The 17247-nt window shown below is 39.0% G+C and overlaps 1 protein-coding gene across 1 annotated transcript; it reads right to left on the reverse strand.

Moving 5' to 3' along the window:
* Nucleotides 1-486: 486 nt before the first annotated feature.
* On the reverse strand, nt 487-13383 carry hyal2a (hyaluronidase 2a). Its single transcript, XM_066666303.1, has 4 exons — nt 13181-13383; nt 9869-10844; nt 7867-7956; nt 487-5923 (listed from the first exon to the last, which is right to left on the reverse strand). The coding sequence occupies exons 2-4, from the start codon at nt 10796-10798 to the stop codon at nt 5534-5536; spliced, it is 1410 nt and encodes a 469-aa protein (XP_066522400.1). The 5' UTR covers nt 10799-10844; nt 13181-13383; the 3' UTR covers nt 487-5533.
* Nucleotides 13384-17247: the final 3864 nt, after the last annotated feature.

Below are 17247 nucleotides of genomic sequence, written 5' to 3' on the forward strand. Positions count from 1 at the left end.
GTTCTATACTTCAATCAGGATGTATGTGTCTATAACAATCATTATAGAGTATATTGGTGGATTATTAGCATTATTAGCTCATTACCATGTTATATTGCATTTTCCCATCACAAAAAGGACATTTTATGTATTTATCACATCAATAACTCATTTAGCAAAGGCTGCTGCAGCTTTCAGTGTGGGGCTACGAAAAATGTACATTATGTAAATGAAAGTGTTGGGAGTGAAATATAAATAGTTATTACTTATAAAAAGATCACTGCAGATCAATCAACATCCAAAACCTCAAGACATGATTTTTAAATATATATATTGTGTGGTTTGGAAAATGCTCAGTGTCTTGCAGGATCTTGAGGCCCACATGTTTTGATGCTGTTTGTATTATAATAAAGATTCACCATTTTGTATCATGTTTGGCCAGATTTCTTTATTTGTTCTTACAGAGTTAATATTGAATATTCATGAACATTAACTGAAAAGCTTGGTAGCACTTTACACAGTGGTTGGAAATAGGGAATAATATGTAAAAATGATGGAAATAAAATGTTTTTACCCCCAAATTTAAATATAAGTGTTGTATTTGTGATTCTGTAAGTGTCTGAAGCAGTTCAATGTCCTGTATGTATGTCCTGTCTTGCACCCAATGCTAGGTATGTGTACAAAACTAAATTGGTTAAAGATTAAAATAAAAAAATAAAAAATAGAAGAACATTAAGATATTTATAAATATATATACAGATACAATAATATAAGAGTGGAAATAATAATTCAGCTGAAAATAAAACCCTAGTTATTAGTGCTTAATAAACTATTACCTGAGCAGGAAACTGAAGCCTGTCATTTAGATGTGTGCAGACAAAGACCAGGAGGCAGCAGGGTGTTAGATTTTTCATTTGGCAGATCATATGGTTCTCACGAGTGACAGAAACCTATTGCCAAATAATACTTGAGATACTGACTAAAATAATCCAAATGGACAGTTTGATTTACACAAGATTTACACAAACACAGAGTAGAGAAAGATATAAAGGTGAATGTAAATCAAATCTGTTACTAAAATGCATTCTGCCTGAAATCTGAACTGTAGATTATCAAATGAGCACATTTACAAATATAAGTAGGCACTATAGCATCCCCAGATTGCATATGCCTGTCCTAAATGCAGGTGTCTGAACCAAGTACCTTGAGGTCTGCCTGTTTGCCCTATAGTCTGAATACTGTTGACATTATCAAAGTGTAGACTTAGAGGAGTACGGTTGGACTTAGGGCTCCATTTGGGACAGTGCTAACAGAATAACTTGATCTTGAGCACAACTATGTGGAATCGAATCCGATGGAGTTGACTCCTGAGTCTCTTGAATCAGAAAGCTGGCACTTTTTTAGGATTGAATCCAAGTTCTGTTCACCATATGGAGGCAACAGAGGAGGCACCATTCACAGAACACATTCCCACAACCTTTCTTCAAAGCTTTCTTCCTAAAAGTATGTGCTGCTAATAACAAACAGGTCTAAAATTTTTAACAAAGCTGGACAGCCACTATTCTAAAAGCTTCAGGGTTGTTCTTATGATATCAAATAATACAAGCTGTATTTGCAGTGCCCAGTGTGCTGCCTTTCTCCCTATAGCCTATTTAAACTGGCCTTATAAAACAACGTATTGATTCACTCTGTTTTGACAATATGTAATTTAGCAAAAACTACCTCCTGCAAACGTTAAAAGCAGGATAATTATTGAACAGGATGTTTGTTAATACTTTAATGCAAGTTAGATTATGTTGGCTAGTTAGTATGCACAAACAATAGCCTGAGGACGCAGAGTTAGTTGGTATGCTAATACAAATACCCAAGGTCTACTAAGTTATTAAATGACTCAACACAAATTATAGAGATCGAAACCAGATACCATTTCAGGTTGCCAAATGTTGCCCAACTCCCTAGGTTTTGAGACAAAAGCATAGTATTCAGTGCATTTATGAAAAAATACTTCATTTAATTTAAGTTATTCATTTCTTGATTTCAGATCTTTAATTTCACTCCAATCTGTTGGCATTCAGATGGTTGCAACATTCTATTTACACAATGATTTCCACAGAAAGGGAAGGACGACAATTTTTAAATTCCTGTAAATGCTGGACACACCATAAAGGTTTTGAAAAGACCTCAGTAATTCAAATTAAAACTGTGAACAATGGTCACTCTAAAGATATCCATGTCACATTTAAGTAACACCTGTCATTTTAGATCACAATAATTTATTAGTATGGTGTAGGGCCTCCTTTTGCGGGCAATACAGCGTCAATTCATCTTGGGAATGACATATACAAGTCCTGCACAGTGGTCAGAGGGATTTTAAGCCATTCTTCTTGCAGGATAGTGGCCAGGTCACTACGTGATGCTGGTAGAGGAAAACGTTTCCTGACTCGCTCCTCCAAAACACCCCAAAGTGGCTCAATAATATTTAGATCTGGTGACTGTGCAGGCCATGAGAGGTGTTCAACTTCACTTTCATGTTCATCAAACCAATCTTTGCTCCAATTTAGCCATGAAACCTCCAACACTAAAATGACAGGTGTTTCAGTTTCATTGTCTAACCCCTGTATATTTATATATCACTTAGCAAAAATGTACAAGAATCTCATTCATTCATCTTCTGTAACCATTTCATTGTGTTCAGGGTCATGGTGAGTCTGGAGCCCACTCAGCATCATTGGGTGCAAGGTAAAAACACTCTGGACAGGGCACCAGTCCTTCATAGGGCATCACACACTTACTCAAACTTGTGGACAATTGCAAACACTTTTCTACTCACTCACACAGTCACACTTGTGGACAATTTCACACAGTCAGTCCACTCAGCATGTGTGTATTGACAATGGGGTGAAACTGGAGCACCTAGAATCCCACACGGAGAGGACCCTGGAGTTGTATGACAGCAACTCTACCAGTTACACAAAAATGCCACCCCTTACACATATTTCCAGATTTACAGGAGAAGGCAAAAACATTCATTACTTCTAAAGTTAACATAAAGGGATTTTATGACTGCTGTACATAGTATTATTTGGAGCAGCAACAATTTATTCTTCTTGCATATTGGTCAGCTCAACCCATTTCTGTATGACTCATACTGCAAATGAGATCAGCTAGAAGACACAAATATAACTCCTTGGCTTATGAAGGGCTGTAATTGTGGCTTGGCAGGGTACTGGCCATTTACAAAGCAGGTTCTAGTTGTACAGCATTATACAGTGTGTAAGCAGCTCATTTTATGCCTCATCACCATATTAGATCCTTGACAGCATGTATTTTTATGCTAAGAATAGCAATAAAAAATGGTCGACTGGACATAAACATACATAACAGGACCCATATTCTATATTGCTTTAGCATTTTAATTTGTTCCCATGAGATCCACTTTGTGTAAATTTATTTACCAAATATGTTATTAAATTTCATAAACATTTAAAAGAGGTCATATCTTTTCTGGGAGTGGCATGGTGGAGCAGCAGGTAGTGTCACAGTCACACAGCTCCAGGTGACTGTCTGTGAGGAGTGTGGTGTGTTCTCCCTGTGTCTGTGTGGGTTTCCTCCGGGTGCTCCGGTTTCCTCCCACAGTCCAAAAACACACACTGGTAGGTGGATTGGCAACTCAAAAGTGTCCGTAGGTGTAAGTGTATGTGTTCCCTCTCCAGGGTGTGTTTCTGCCTTGCGCCCAGTGATTTTGGGTAGGCTCCAGACGCACCTGAACTGATAAGCGCTTACAGACAATGAATGAATGAATTAATTTTTATGGTTACCTTCTTTGTATTACGCCTTATTCAAAATCAGGCTGGAACATGCCTAATAACTTCAGCCCGAATAGGGAGATGTGCCCACTGATGGACCAGTGCCCAGTCCAGGGTTTGTTCCTGCCTTGTGCCTGGTGATTCCAGGTAGGCTTAGGCCTCAGACCCACTACAAACCATGTTCTTGAAAAGTGGTTACTGAAAATAAATGAATAAAAATCATGGAGTGGAATGGGCAGTATATAATCAATACGTCATTTATTTTCTGTAAAATGTCTCTCTCGTCATCCTGTTCAAGTTGGAATTGTGTCTGGTGTCTACCTCATCATCGGGCACAAAGCAGGAACACACCATGGATGGACTACAGTCCATCACAGGGCATCACACACACTCACCCAGTCACACTGTAACAGTGTTTTCATATCACATCAACCCTTTTTATTTTGAAATAAGAACACTATTTGTTTCCTCTGCAGTCCAAAGCTTTGCCCTATGTATGTGCACTCACATATCCTACAGGTCAATTAAAAACATCTATAGATCAATAGAAAAACAACAAACACAGCATCAGACATTTAAATCACAAACTTACACACTACAATAAGCACTTCATATCATTTATGAAAAAAAAAAGGGTTGAATCAGGACAACAGCAACCAACACTCCTTTAGTAGTAATTCAGTAATGGACTCACCAATTTCCAGCAACACAGATTATAAAGTGTCTTTGTGTGTGATCTCTATTTTGTGTATTTAACGTCTTTAAAACATTTCCCAGCATCAGAAAATATAACTATCCTATAATGATGAAAATCCATCATTTATCAGTATGATTATCTGTAATTATAGGGCAAGACTGTCATTACAGGCTGATAAAGCCTTTAATCTGCCCTTAGTGGATTCATATCAGTGACAATAAACACAAGTGCTTATTTGGACATGGAGTTTCCTGTGTTTATACTCTCACATTTCATCTTGGAACACTCTCACTTGGGAACAGGACTTATGTATATTTCACATTACATAAACTTTCGATTTGTGCACCCATACCACCTTTAACAGCACAGCACCCACCCACTCTAAGAAAGGCATACAAGAAGCTCTTTTGGTTCCCTAAGTGAGTTTTCAATCAGTGGTTCTTTAAAAAAAAAAACAGGTTCTTCTATGGCATCTCTTTAAGGAGCACTTTTGGCACCTTGTTTAAGAGTGCAGTGGTTTAGAAAGACATACGTACAATGTAATATTTCAGCAATGATTCCTGAAATTATTAAATTAGGAATAAAAAAAAAAAACATTAGTGTGTAAGAGGCAATTGCAGCTCTACAGCACACACAAAAAAGCACATTGTGTCAAGGCACAGCTTCACCAGCATCACCTCCAGCAGTAGGAAAGTGTCCATGAGTGCAATTCTCTGAACTCATAACCACTCATTTATATTGTGATTCATTTGGTAATGATGAATGCATCAAGAAATCAGCAATTTCATCTTGATCCAGTTCAGTTTGATTATTATAATCACAGCCTATGACTAAAGGATCTGTCGATACTCCGGGAGTCTCTACACCATTTACTCTGCAGTAGAAAAACAGCAATTATGGATTAGCATGTTCAAAAACCATGGATTTTGTCATAAAGAAATAAATTATAAACTATACTAAATTCAAAAATAGATGCATTTTAGTCATTGCCTCATTGCACTGAGGCATATAAAGGCACAATTAGTGTTTGTAATGCACATTGTAGGCTCAATCAGTCCAGTAACATGAGCAGCAGAGGGATGAAACAGGAGATCCACAGTGTTTGCAGTGTTTGACCAGCTCCTTTCTGATAAAGAGGGTCCTGCAGCTCACAGTTTTCCCCCCGATATCCACTAAAACACTGACACCTGAAGTCCTTCCACATGTCCTTCAGCTCCTCAGTCTTAAGATGTGCAGTGACAGTCAGGTCAGTGCCCTGCTTTACCACAGAGTAACTCTGAGGGTCCAGATGAAGGTAAGTGTCAGTGTCTGGATTCTTACGAAGGCACCGGCCTCGGGAGTTGCAGACTGAGCTGCTGCACTGCTCCACTGCTGTGGACACGTTCAAGAGGTAACGCCCCAGTGGACCTCGCAGATACTCGTTCAGACTGGAACAGCTGGCCTGAAGAGACACAGATACACACACACAGAGAGAGAGAGAGAGAGAGAGAGAGAGAGGTCAAAGACTTATTTGACTGAGTCGATTCTCAGTCAAAACGAGACCAGATTAGACGACAAAGACTTTTTCTTAAGTATCCAGTTGCTCAAGCCGTCCTGAGAACAAGGGCCTAGGAGTCCCAAAGACTGGGTTCAGATTTGCGAAGATTAAAATTAGGCAGGATTTCAACCAGTTCTCATCCAGCATCATTTTTGCCTAAAGCTTTGTTTCCTAAAGAATCACTATCAAGCCTCTTGAGCCATTAACAAGCAAATTTAAGAAAAATATCTATAATTATAATCATTAAATTGAACAATAAAATTTTAAATCCTACATATTTGTGTGTAAAAAATAAGTGTGCAATACAATTATCTAATTACATAAGAAAATAATACATATAAACCTGAATAGCCTCATATAAACTTTATAGAACATGTCTCACTTTTCAATCCCTATAAAACTACTGAAATAGAGTAGCTATACACACATACATATAAACACACAAACAAAACCTACAATTAGCCTAAACGCGGTTTCCATTAAAGTGGTTTCCACAAATGAGAGACTGCCAACAGAGCTCAGGCTTTATCATACACTGAACGTTCCTTTTTTTTTTAAAGACTATTGATACAGTATTGAGTAGTGCTGCACTTTAATACAGCATAATAAAAAAGAAGGAATCTGATGTGCACTATGCTACTGAGTGACACCAGTAGATGGAGCTAAACTGAAGCAGGCATCGTGGCAGCGGTGTGGGAATAATTCACGCTTGAAAAACTCTTGTAATATCAGTCTTTGGAGGAATGAACAGTGAGAATTTTAACACGTCAAATTTAATAAAACCTTTAAATTAAACCATGGGAAAGAGCTCTTCTGTAGCTCTGAAATCATTCAGATGTGACTGTTATGTATGTTTTGAGAACATTTATGTGGGATATAATAAATATCAGGGTTTATAGGCATCTATGGAATAAGTTAGATTGAGTTGGGCCCACAAATTGAATCTGTGATCCATGTATATACATAAAAAATATTGGTAATCCATATATTTATATTTTATATGAATAGGTGACTGTCTGTGAGGAGTTGGTGTGTTCTCCCTGTGTCTGCGTGGGTTTCCTCCGGGTGACTGTCTGTGAGGAGTGTGGTGTGTTTGAGACTGGCGACTCAAAAGTGTCTGTAGGTGTTAGTGTGTGAGTGAATGTGTGAGTGTGTGTGTTGCCCTGTGAAGGACTGGCACCCCCTCCAGGGTGTATTCCCACCTTGAAGCCCAATGATTCCAGGTAGGCTCTGGACCCACCGCGACCCTGAACTGGATAAGTGCTTACAGGTAATGAATGAATGAATAGGTCATATTTGTATATAAAAAATGTATTTGTATAATATGCCATAATATGCACATTGCACATATGCACATTGTGCATAATATGCACAATGATCCCATGTTTCTACCATGTTTCTAGTATTTTAGGTTAGGGCCTGTAGAGCAACAGCTCGACTACAGTCAGTTTCTGCAGAACTATAAAGTGCTCTTATACGGTCAGTGGAACTGATGAAATGAGTTTAGATAGAAGTTTACTTATGTTTTGTCCTTTTGGGGCATGATTATATGTTACGACACTAAATAATCATAAATCATACTCAAGGGCATTAATGTAAAACAATTTTAAAGAAACAAAAACAGTGCAGGTGGTTTAAAAGTAAAATGGTAAGAGTACTTAATTAGATTTCCACAGTAGTTTCTAAGTGGTCAGCAGTTTCTCAAAAATATAACAGGATATTTACTTGTGCCTTCACTTTGGGGTGATTTTTTAAATTATTTTCTTTAAAAAAAAGTGTGTGTGTGTGCGGGGGGGGGGGGGGGGGGGGTTGAATGATTTGTGATTATTTAATGTTTAAAGTCTTACATTGTTACTGGCATAACTGGCATCCCCCCAGAGTATGATGCCGGCAGCCCCCAGTGCCACGCTCTCACCGATGGTGGAGACCAGGTCAGCCTAAAAAGAAAAAACAAAAAGGAAATCACTGATTTTTGCTTTGAAAACCTATTCACAACTCACAGGACGTCTTGCTAATTGTAACTACATTCAGAAGTTCCAAACTGGCTATTTTAGTTTGCGACAATGTTTCATGTCCGCTCTTATTTTAATAACCGGAAATAACCGGTGGGCTGGTACGGTGGGTGGTGGTGAAAAATGTGACCAGCACCCTTCCTGCAGGCGCACCCGCACACACACACACACTGGTATGAGCAGGAAAAGTCTGCTGATAGAGATAAAGGGTGAAGGTTCAGTTCAGGGTACAAGGCAAATCTTCATGGAAAATTGTCCTGAAAAATTAGTGAAAAAAGTATGGTCAGTTACAGAGACACAGAGACAGAAATAAAAAGTCTATAGATTCATTAACGGAAATGTAAGACTGACTGGAGGTGGTGGGCTCAGAGGGTATTTCTCATTTATATTAAGCAACATTCAATTGAAACCCTCACCATCACCTGAGAAATTGTTCCATTGTCTGACATCTCAGTCAACACATCAGACAAGTCTTTCCTCAGAACAGAAAATTTCCTCCTTACAGGAAATTATTCAGAACTCAAGACTTGACACATGACGCCTTTAACTTCTTTCAAATAAAGCTTCTACATTAAGTGTTAAATGTTTAGCATTAGGTTTTTAATTTTTAGAGGTAAGGGGTTTGGCCCAAAGCCATATTTATCAACTTAAGATGGAGAAATGCATGCAGGCTGCTTATTCACTGGTCATGTTGAAGAGTATATAAAACAGCTACATTCAGGGTGTGTATGTTATGATGTCCGTGTCCTATCACTTTAAAATATTAAGAAATCAGACTATTGCTTCTAAAGACTCTAAATAAGTATAATTTACAGCGAGGTGAAAAAAGTGGTGAAAGTGAGAGGATTCACTTGAAAAGACATCTTTGATGTGATGATCAAGTGATGTAGGTTTACTATGAAACTGATTAAAGTGAATTTTACACACAAAAAAAATAAGGACCTGTTATTAAAAGCACAGTGTAAAGGTACTGCAGTGCTGTTAAAATCCAGATGCGTTTCCTAAAATTACATTACATTTTCTTCTACAGAAGGAGAAGTGAATATTAGTAAGCTTTTGTATAGAACTGTTTAAAAATAAATAAAGTAATTCATTCATTTTAAATAATACGCCCTGGAGAAAGAATGGGGTGACAATAATAACAATGAGCTATTAAATCAAGATGTGATCTCACAGTTGCTTGCTATCTGGTAAATCAGAAAAGCTTAATGAGCATTTCATTTAAGAGATGTTTACCGAGGCTAGCAGGAGGTTAGCTTACCAAGGCTAGCATAAGCTAGCTACCTATATTTTTTGCCTCAGTGGTTTTCTGTAACCAAGAATTAATACTTATTAATTATTTATTTAACATTTTGAAGACCATTAGCTTTAATGATTTTACACTTTGTCATTTTATTCAACTGAAGAATACCACTTACATCACCTATGACATTACATTATTTTTTGTGTTGTTATCTTCAGGTCTGCTGTTGGCAAAAATAGTACATTAATGAAAGTGTATGATATAGTTCCTTTAAATTATCTGCTGCTTAATTTCCTATTAATTCTCATAAATTCCCAAAGGTCCAAAATTTCCATGGAAACTTTACATTTTGGAATATTTCCAAAATTCCAGAGCTAAAGTTACCGGTTATGGAAAGCTGCTGGCAATTTACTTCACTGAAATTAATCACCCCTCTGCAACCCTTACCCTGAGGGTACAACAAAAGTGACAGCAAAAGGTATCACCTCAGTGACAGTTTTTCTGTGATTGTCCTTTTTTCTGTGACACTCACTCATCACTTAACCCTAACCCTATTGTGGGACTAATAAAAGATTATCTTATCTTATTACTCACCTCAGTAAGCAGCTTCAGTTCATTGGCGTATGTGGGGCGGGCATAGACAAAAACTGGTCTCGCCAGTCCATCGCCCATAGATGCCAGCCTCATGCCCTCCTTCACCCTGTTCCGCACAAACTGGCGAGCGTAGGACGTGGAACGCAGCACAGAGCCGATGTAGACGGAAGGGAAGAGGGCCGTGCTTTCATTCCACAGCCATTTCAGCTGGTCGTTGCGTGCCCTCTCAGGGTCAGGGCAGCGACCCGTATAGTTCTCCAGGCTGATGCGGTAGTTGTGGTTGTAGCAGTCAGGGAACAGATAGTAGCCCCAGAGCTGGTTTGGACGCAGGTTTTTGGCCAAGCGAAGTGTCTCCAGCATGAATTTTCGGGTGGACATCTCAAACTCCTGCTGGGCCACTTTTCTGACTGTGCTCTTGTCCCAGGTTGGGTTCTTCTTAGACACAAAGGCCTGCGACTGGTTCCTGTAGATGTCTTTGGTGTCCCAGTTCCGAATCCAAAGGGGACGCCAATCCTCCCAGTCTATGACGGCAAGACCTTGTGCATACTTGTCCTTGATGTACTTTTCGATATCTATGGGCATCCTCTCAAGGTGTTGTGTCAGGCTGGCGATTTGAGGGAGCCCACCATTTATTGGAGTTCCATAGTCAAAATACGGATACAGGCCCAGACGGTTCCTGTAGAAGATTGTGAGGTTCTGTTTGGTGAAGCCCTCAGTAGGTGAAGCCACGATCTGGAACATGTCCAATTTGAAGTGAATGCCATGGCGGGTTTTACAGTCCTCTGTGGGGGCATTCCAGGCAAGGAGCAAAGGCTTATTAGGAAACAGAGGCCATCTTGTGCACGTCAGATTTTGGGTGCCAGTGACGTAGTCCAAGACTAGTGGAACCAGCAGCCAGCTTCTCCATTTAGACAAAAACCAGTTAGCCATGACTTTAGCGTTACCTTCACAGCAGCAGCTTTACATCTATTAATGTCTGATCAAAAAACAAAAAGAGAAAGGAAAGAAGTTGCATAGCAGTGTAAAGCTCTACCAACAAGACTGCTCCAGTCAGACCCCCCACACACACATCTATTTAAACTGGAAGGAAGTCAATAAATAATCATTCTGGGCAAAATAAACGTAGAAATAGAGAGCTATTCAAAGTTCAAGGAGAGATTTTGCTTCCTGTTTAAAGGCTGATGTCACAGACAGACAAGGTCTTTTAGGTTTTTATATGATTTTGACTTGCTATGTAGACAGCTTTAAAATACTGAGACCTATACAGACCACTGGGTAACACAAGGCTGAAAGATAATTTTTAAATAGAAATTGCAATTTAAAAACAGATTAAAAATTCAGTTAATCTAGGCCAGTCAGAGGCATCCAAAATACTGTGCTTTTACATCACAGCAACCACAACTAAATGACAGTCTGGCACTCTACATTCAGCATTCAAAATCAAAGCCAAATCTATCTGCTAAGGGCTGTCTGAGGGTTCAAGCATGAACCGGCCTACTATGGCAACACGGTCAAATCTGATGCCCCCTGTAGTATAAGTTGATTAGGAAATATTTTATTGACAATTGTTGCTATGGCAAAACGGTACTGGGTCGAGTGGGTCTGTGTGATGTGTGTTGTGTGTGTCTGACAGCCTGTGAGGTGTGTCAGATTGTGTGTGATGTATTTCTAATTCAGAGTATGTATAAATAAAGGAATAAATATAAAATTAACTCTGAAACCAAGTTTGTTCTTGATGCAGCTTAATTTGCTTAAGTTTTAGTTCAAATAGTTTATACAGATCTACCTACTTAGACTGATTGACGTGCTGCAGGAACAATTGAGTAACATGGGCTTAATAGCAGTAGAAAGTACCAATAGTTGACCATAAACAAAAGTTTAGTTCCTTTTGACCATATATCTTTTGGTCTGTTTAATTGATCTATGTTTGCCATAAAACAAATAAAATAAACTGCAATATTTCAATTTTCAAAGTTTAACGTTTTGCTAAGCATGCCATAATGATGCCCAATGGACTAGTAAGAAATCAGCCATAATCTCATTATAATAAATAATATTTTAGAACCATCTGGTGCCAATACCACTTTTACATTAATCATAACATTTGACATTTGAAGATGAAGCTAGAGCGATAATAATTATTGCATACTCTGCTGACCGGTTATAGGCATTCTGCTTAGAAATTCAAACACATATATAATAGTTGCTGATATCTGATTGGCCGATGTTTTTTCTAATATGACATCAATGACATAGATTTAGGACGTCACTCAGTACCTGCATACCGACAGTTTTCTTGTTGTTATAGCGCCACCTAGGTTTGCAGTTGCACCACAAATTAATCCTATCCTCCAAACCCATAGGGAGCAAGCATGTGAAGTAACATTTGTGTGATTTTTTTCATATTATGCAAATTAACTCACATTCTAAGTGGGCGGAGCTTATGGGTTCTTGAAACTTTTTTGTAGGGTTTGACTTGAGGAATCGGGCCAATTATATCTACTCTCCAAATCTGGTGTCTGAATGGTCGGTACGACAACTGCTTTTTCAGGAGAAAAAGAATAATAATAATAATTTAAAAAATTATGCATGCTTGAACCCTAAATATTCTTGGTTATAAAAACTGGACCTAACCCTAATTCCCAGAAAACGATCACAATTAAAATTACAATTGCCGTACTGGTCAGAAAAATCACAATTATTTTCCCCACATAGTTTAACCTCAGCTCATACTCTCTATGTATAGAAATTAGGCAGTCTTTTTGAGGTTTTGTGGTTAAGTGATGTCACAAAAACAGTACAGCCTGAATTGCACTTGCTGTGAGCTGAACATGTTGAAGTTTGAAACGACAGCCAGTCAGAACAGAGTTCATTTACACACAGTTATATAATAGAGTCATAAAAGCTAAGTAACAAAAACTGCCTGTTAATTCCAATATGATAGAGCAAGGTATTGGGAATGCCCATTTTTTGGAAATCTAAACCCTAAGAAAAAGCATAGCTTTTCCTCAGGGAAACAAATAAAAGGCATGAATATCCAAAGATGTAAGTTCTGGCCTTTTAAAATCATAAAAGCTACAGTACAGCCACTACAATACTATCATTTACAATCAGTGCTCATAAAACTCCAGGCACATGCCAGTAAAGTAGCCTCAAAGAGAAGAGAGATGATTGACAGGGACAGATTCTGAAAAAAAAAGTAGCTCATGAATCTTTACAGACCTGTCCACGAGGGAAGGCTTTTTACTCACAGGCTATGTGTGTGTACATTTAACGTGAAGTTATATAAAGAAAGAGACCAAACTGACTTACCACAGACATCAGAAATGGGAAACATTCCCAGATGAAAAGTTGCCCCCTGGACTCTGAGGGTCAGATGTAGACACTGCTCTGTCACTACAAACACGAAGCATTGTGTCACAAGACCAAATACCTCTGCTTGTCGTGAAAGTATTTACATTTAAGTTGTGCTAATGTTCACTGAGAGCTCCTCTGTTCTACTCTCGCTTCTACTCTTCCATTGAATAGTTGCAGTAGGCGGAGCAACAAGTCAACTTTATTTATGACATGCCGCTAGTGGGCGTGGCTTTAGGAAATCACCAATGATTCTGAAGATAGGCGTGGCCACGTCTCTATATTGCAAAGGGGGGCGGGGTTTTCTGCTTGTTCAACGGTCAGTCGCAGTGAAAACTAGAGGAGGGATCCACGTGGAAACTCTTCACTTGGATCATTAAAAAGTTTAACTCCTGGTCGCTAGAACTGATCTGTCCAGTGAAGTTTGGTACATTAAGGTCACAAATGACTCTAAATAAAAAATACATTTTAAAATACAATAAGTAAATTGTAGATTCCTATTTTTATTTAATTTTTATTTTTCTGCATCATTTGAACACTCATTTGAGGTTTTGTTCACTTTTTTTAATTAATGATAATGTAACAAAATATTAATTTCACATCACCTTGGATACGTTCTGTTCATTTGTCTCAAAATATAATTTCTGTTTAGGTGCATTAAACTCTTATAAAACAAAAGAAAAAATGCATATTAGGCCAGGTTTTTTAAAACCAGGTTGATATAAATAATATAACAGATAAAAAAAATAAATGAAATTATGAAGATCAAGAGTGTATTCATTGCTGAGATAAGACTGTCCTATAGAAGAGGATATGAGGAAATGTGGAAGTCCAGGGCCTCCAGGGAGCAGACGATAGGTCGGACATGAGGTCACTTCTGGCCAGCGCTGTTCCTGCAGCTAGAACTGAGTTCCTGTCCAAGAGTGACTTGCCCAGTTCCTGTCCTGTCATTTCTCCTCCATTTTGCTCACTTACTTAGTGCTTCTGTATACTGGGTTGAGAAAGAGAGGGAGACAGAGAGAGTGAGAGACAAAGAGAGAGAAAGAGAGAGAGAGAGATTGGGGCTTCCTTCCTCCTGACACTTCCCATTCACCCTATAAAAGCATTTACATCAGAGCTGCTGAGCCAGGAAGCTTGAACAAAATGAGGGGAACTGAATTCTCTCACACACCCTCTGTTACCCATGCCCCAGGAACATAAGCCCACCCATTCAACACAATGGGAGAGGACAAGGACTTTGGAGGGTCACTCATTAATTATTTTGCTTGTTTTAGTTTAAAAAAAAATGTAAAGGTTAGGTTAGACATATTGTTCTTGATGGGCATTTAATACAGGTTATAAATCAAATTTATGCTGCCACAGCTTTTACTACAAATAGATTTAATATTAATAATAATAAAAAATGAATATGATTTTTAATATATATGATTACTCATAGATACTCATTTTATGCTGCAGTTAGCTATTTTTTTATAAATGACTGCATACAGAATAAAAAAATGTATATGAGCAATTAGTTGTGGCTCATAATTTCTGACCAAGTTCTGAATTTTATTACAAATATCATAAAATATTATTGACATTTAATGTATTTACAACATTAGATGCCTCATGATTTATTGCTTAACTTAATTATGCTCCGTTTTATGTGTACATACATAAAGGATGTAAGCTTTACCAAGTTTAACCAAACACATTCTACACTGTCAGGAGAGCAATACTGGTGAAATACACCAAATGTTTATTAGATTTTGGGAAGATATTTATAAGAAATAATGTGTACATTTACATTGTGGGCCCTAAGGAGTCGGGTTAACTTCGTTAGAAAGAAAACACAGATTAGGTTCCCAGGGCTTTAACGAAAGTGTCAGCATTTCATACATATCTACTGACAGCAGTTTTACTGGATGATGGACACAGATGCTTCTAAATAGTGATAAAATTGATTAATATGTTTTTCATGGCAGCACGGTGGCGCAGCAGGTAGTGTCCCAGTCACACGGCTCCAGGGACCTGGAGGTTGTGAGTTCGATTCCCGCTCCGTGACTGTCTGTGAGGAGTGTGGTGTGTTCTCCCAGTGTCTGCGTGGGTTTCCTCCGGGTGACTGTCTGTGAGGAGTGTGGTGTGTTCTCTCTGTGTCTGTGTGGGTTTCCTCCGGGTGACTGTCTGTGAGGAGTGTGGTGTGTTCTCTCTGTGTCTGTGTGGGTTTTCTCCGGGTGACTGTCTGTGAGGAGTGTGGTGTGTTCTCCCTGTGTCTGCGTGGGTTTCCTCTGGGTGACTGTCTGTGAGGAGTGTGGTGTGTTCTCCCTGTGTCTGTGTGGGTTTCCTCTGGGTGACTGTCTTGTGAGGAGTGTGGTGTGTTCTTTCTGTGTCTGCGTGGGTTTCCTCCGGGTGCTCCGGTTTCCTCCCACAGTCCAAAAACACACGTTGGTAGGTGGATTAGCGACTCAAAAGTGTCCGTAGGTGTGAGTGTGTGTGTGTCTGTGTTGCCCTGTGAAGGACTGGCCTCCAGGGTGTGTTCCCGCCTTGCGCCCAATGATTCCAGGTAAGCCCTGGACCCACCGCGAACTGGATAAGGGTTACAGATAATGGATGGATGGATGTTTTTCATGCCTGCAGAATGTTGCCCACATAATCATGCGTCTAAAGATCTTTTAGACTACACTTTGTCTCAAGATTGTGAGCAAGCTAGAATATTGTATTTTAAATGATATAACTAATTTGACTTATGACCTAGGACATGTAGCCGCAACTTCCAGTTTGAGTTTTGAGAATAAGCTTGAAGTAAAATTGTTATTTAATCTAATCTGGAGTTGTCTAAATGTTTTGCTGTTGGAGCCAGGGGACCCAAGACACACAAAAAAGATACTTATAAAAATGTACATAGTTTAATATATGTATGTTACAAAAATGTGTAAAATTTGAGATTTTGAGGGAAAGGACATATATGTTTACATTCACACACACAAAACACACACAGTATATGTGAGAGAGTGAAGTTAGGGTAATTTATGGTGGGCCAAATAAAACACTTTTTTTGGCTAGAGGACAAGGCTGTAGGCTTCATAGTGTCATAGAGTCTGCACAGATAGCACCTTCGTCTGTGTTATATAGCCTTTGCCATACATGTCATACCCCCAACCCCCTATACACACACACACACCCTGAGATGATTGAGACGTTCCACATTCATAATGTTCAGCTGCTACACCCTTCCATTCACACCTCATCTGCGTTATCAGTGTTGGTGACTGTGCACAGGCTTGCCATCCTGTTCCAGTGTGTTCGCACCATATGTGAATGGGTGGGACCCCTGTCTCCAGCACTTTCAGAGATGTCACTGTATCCGGTGCCGGCCTTTGCCCAGTGGCTGCAGGCAAGCCTCCTCCCTGTTGTTTACACCAGTCCCAAGCAGCTGTTTGCAATGGAATGTACCTTCAAGCAGAAACCAAGCTCTGATAATGCGTCTTCTGCCAGGACCATAAAGTAGAAGCCACCGGAGGGCCCTACCAGAGCTAAGCTTCAAACCAAGAGAGGATATACAACAAAGAGCTTAACCTCTGGCCTTTCCACCTTACCGCACCCACATTCCACACTCTGGGAACAGTGTGGCATAGCTACAGACTGCAAACACCAAGTCTTTCATTAAACCTATGGGCGACACATAGCTTAAATATAACACATGGGAATGAGAATATGGATTCTCTGAAGAGCAAACATTTTAAACCTTTTTAATTCCTGAAACAGTGAACTACCTGTAAATATCACTACTTACTAATGACTAATTAACCCTTTAAAAATGTGCACATATTATTTATATATTAAACTTACCTGCTATAAAGAATTCTACAATAATAACAAAATAAGTGCGCAACACAGCTTCATGCTCCTGGGGTTGTTTCAATCCTCTTCTTAGGTCACTGCCTGTGAGTAGTCTCTTGTGTTCTCCCCGTGTCTGTGTGGGTTTCCCCACCATGCCCTAGGTTACTTACGTAGCCCAAAAATAAAAGTGGCTAGGTGGACTG

Source organism: Hoplias malabaricus, chromosome 3 (assembly GCF_029633855.1).
Source record: "Hoplias malabaricus isolate fHopMal1 chromosome 3, fHopMal1.hap1, whole genome shotgun sequence".
Lineage (NCBI taxonomy): Eukaryota > Metazoa > Chordata > Actinopteri > Characiformes > Erythrinidae > Hoplias > Hoplias malabaricus.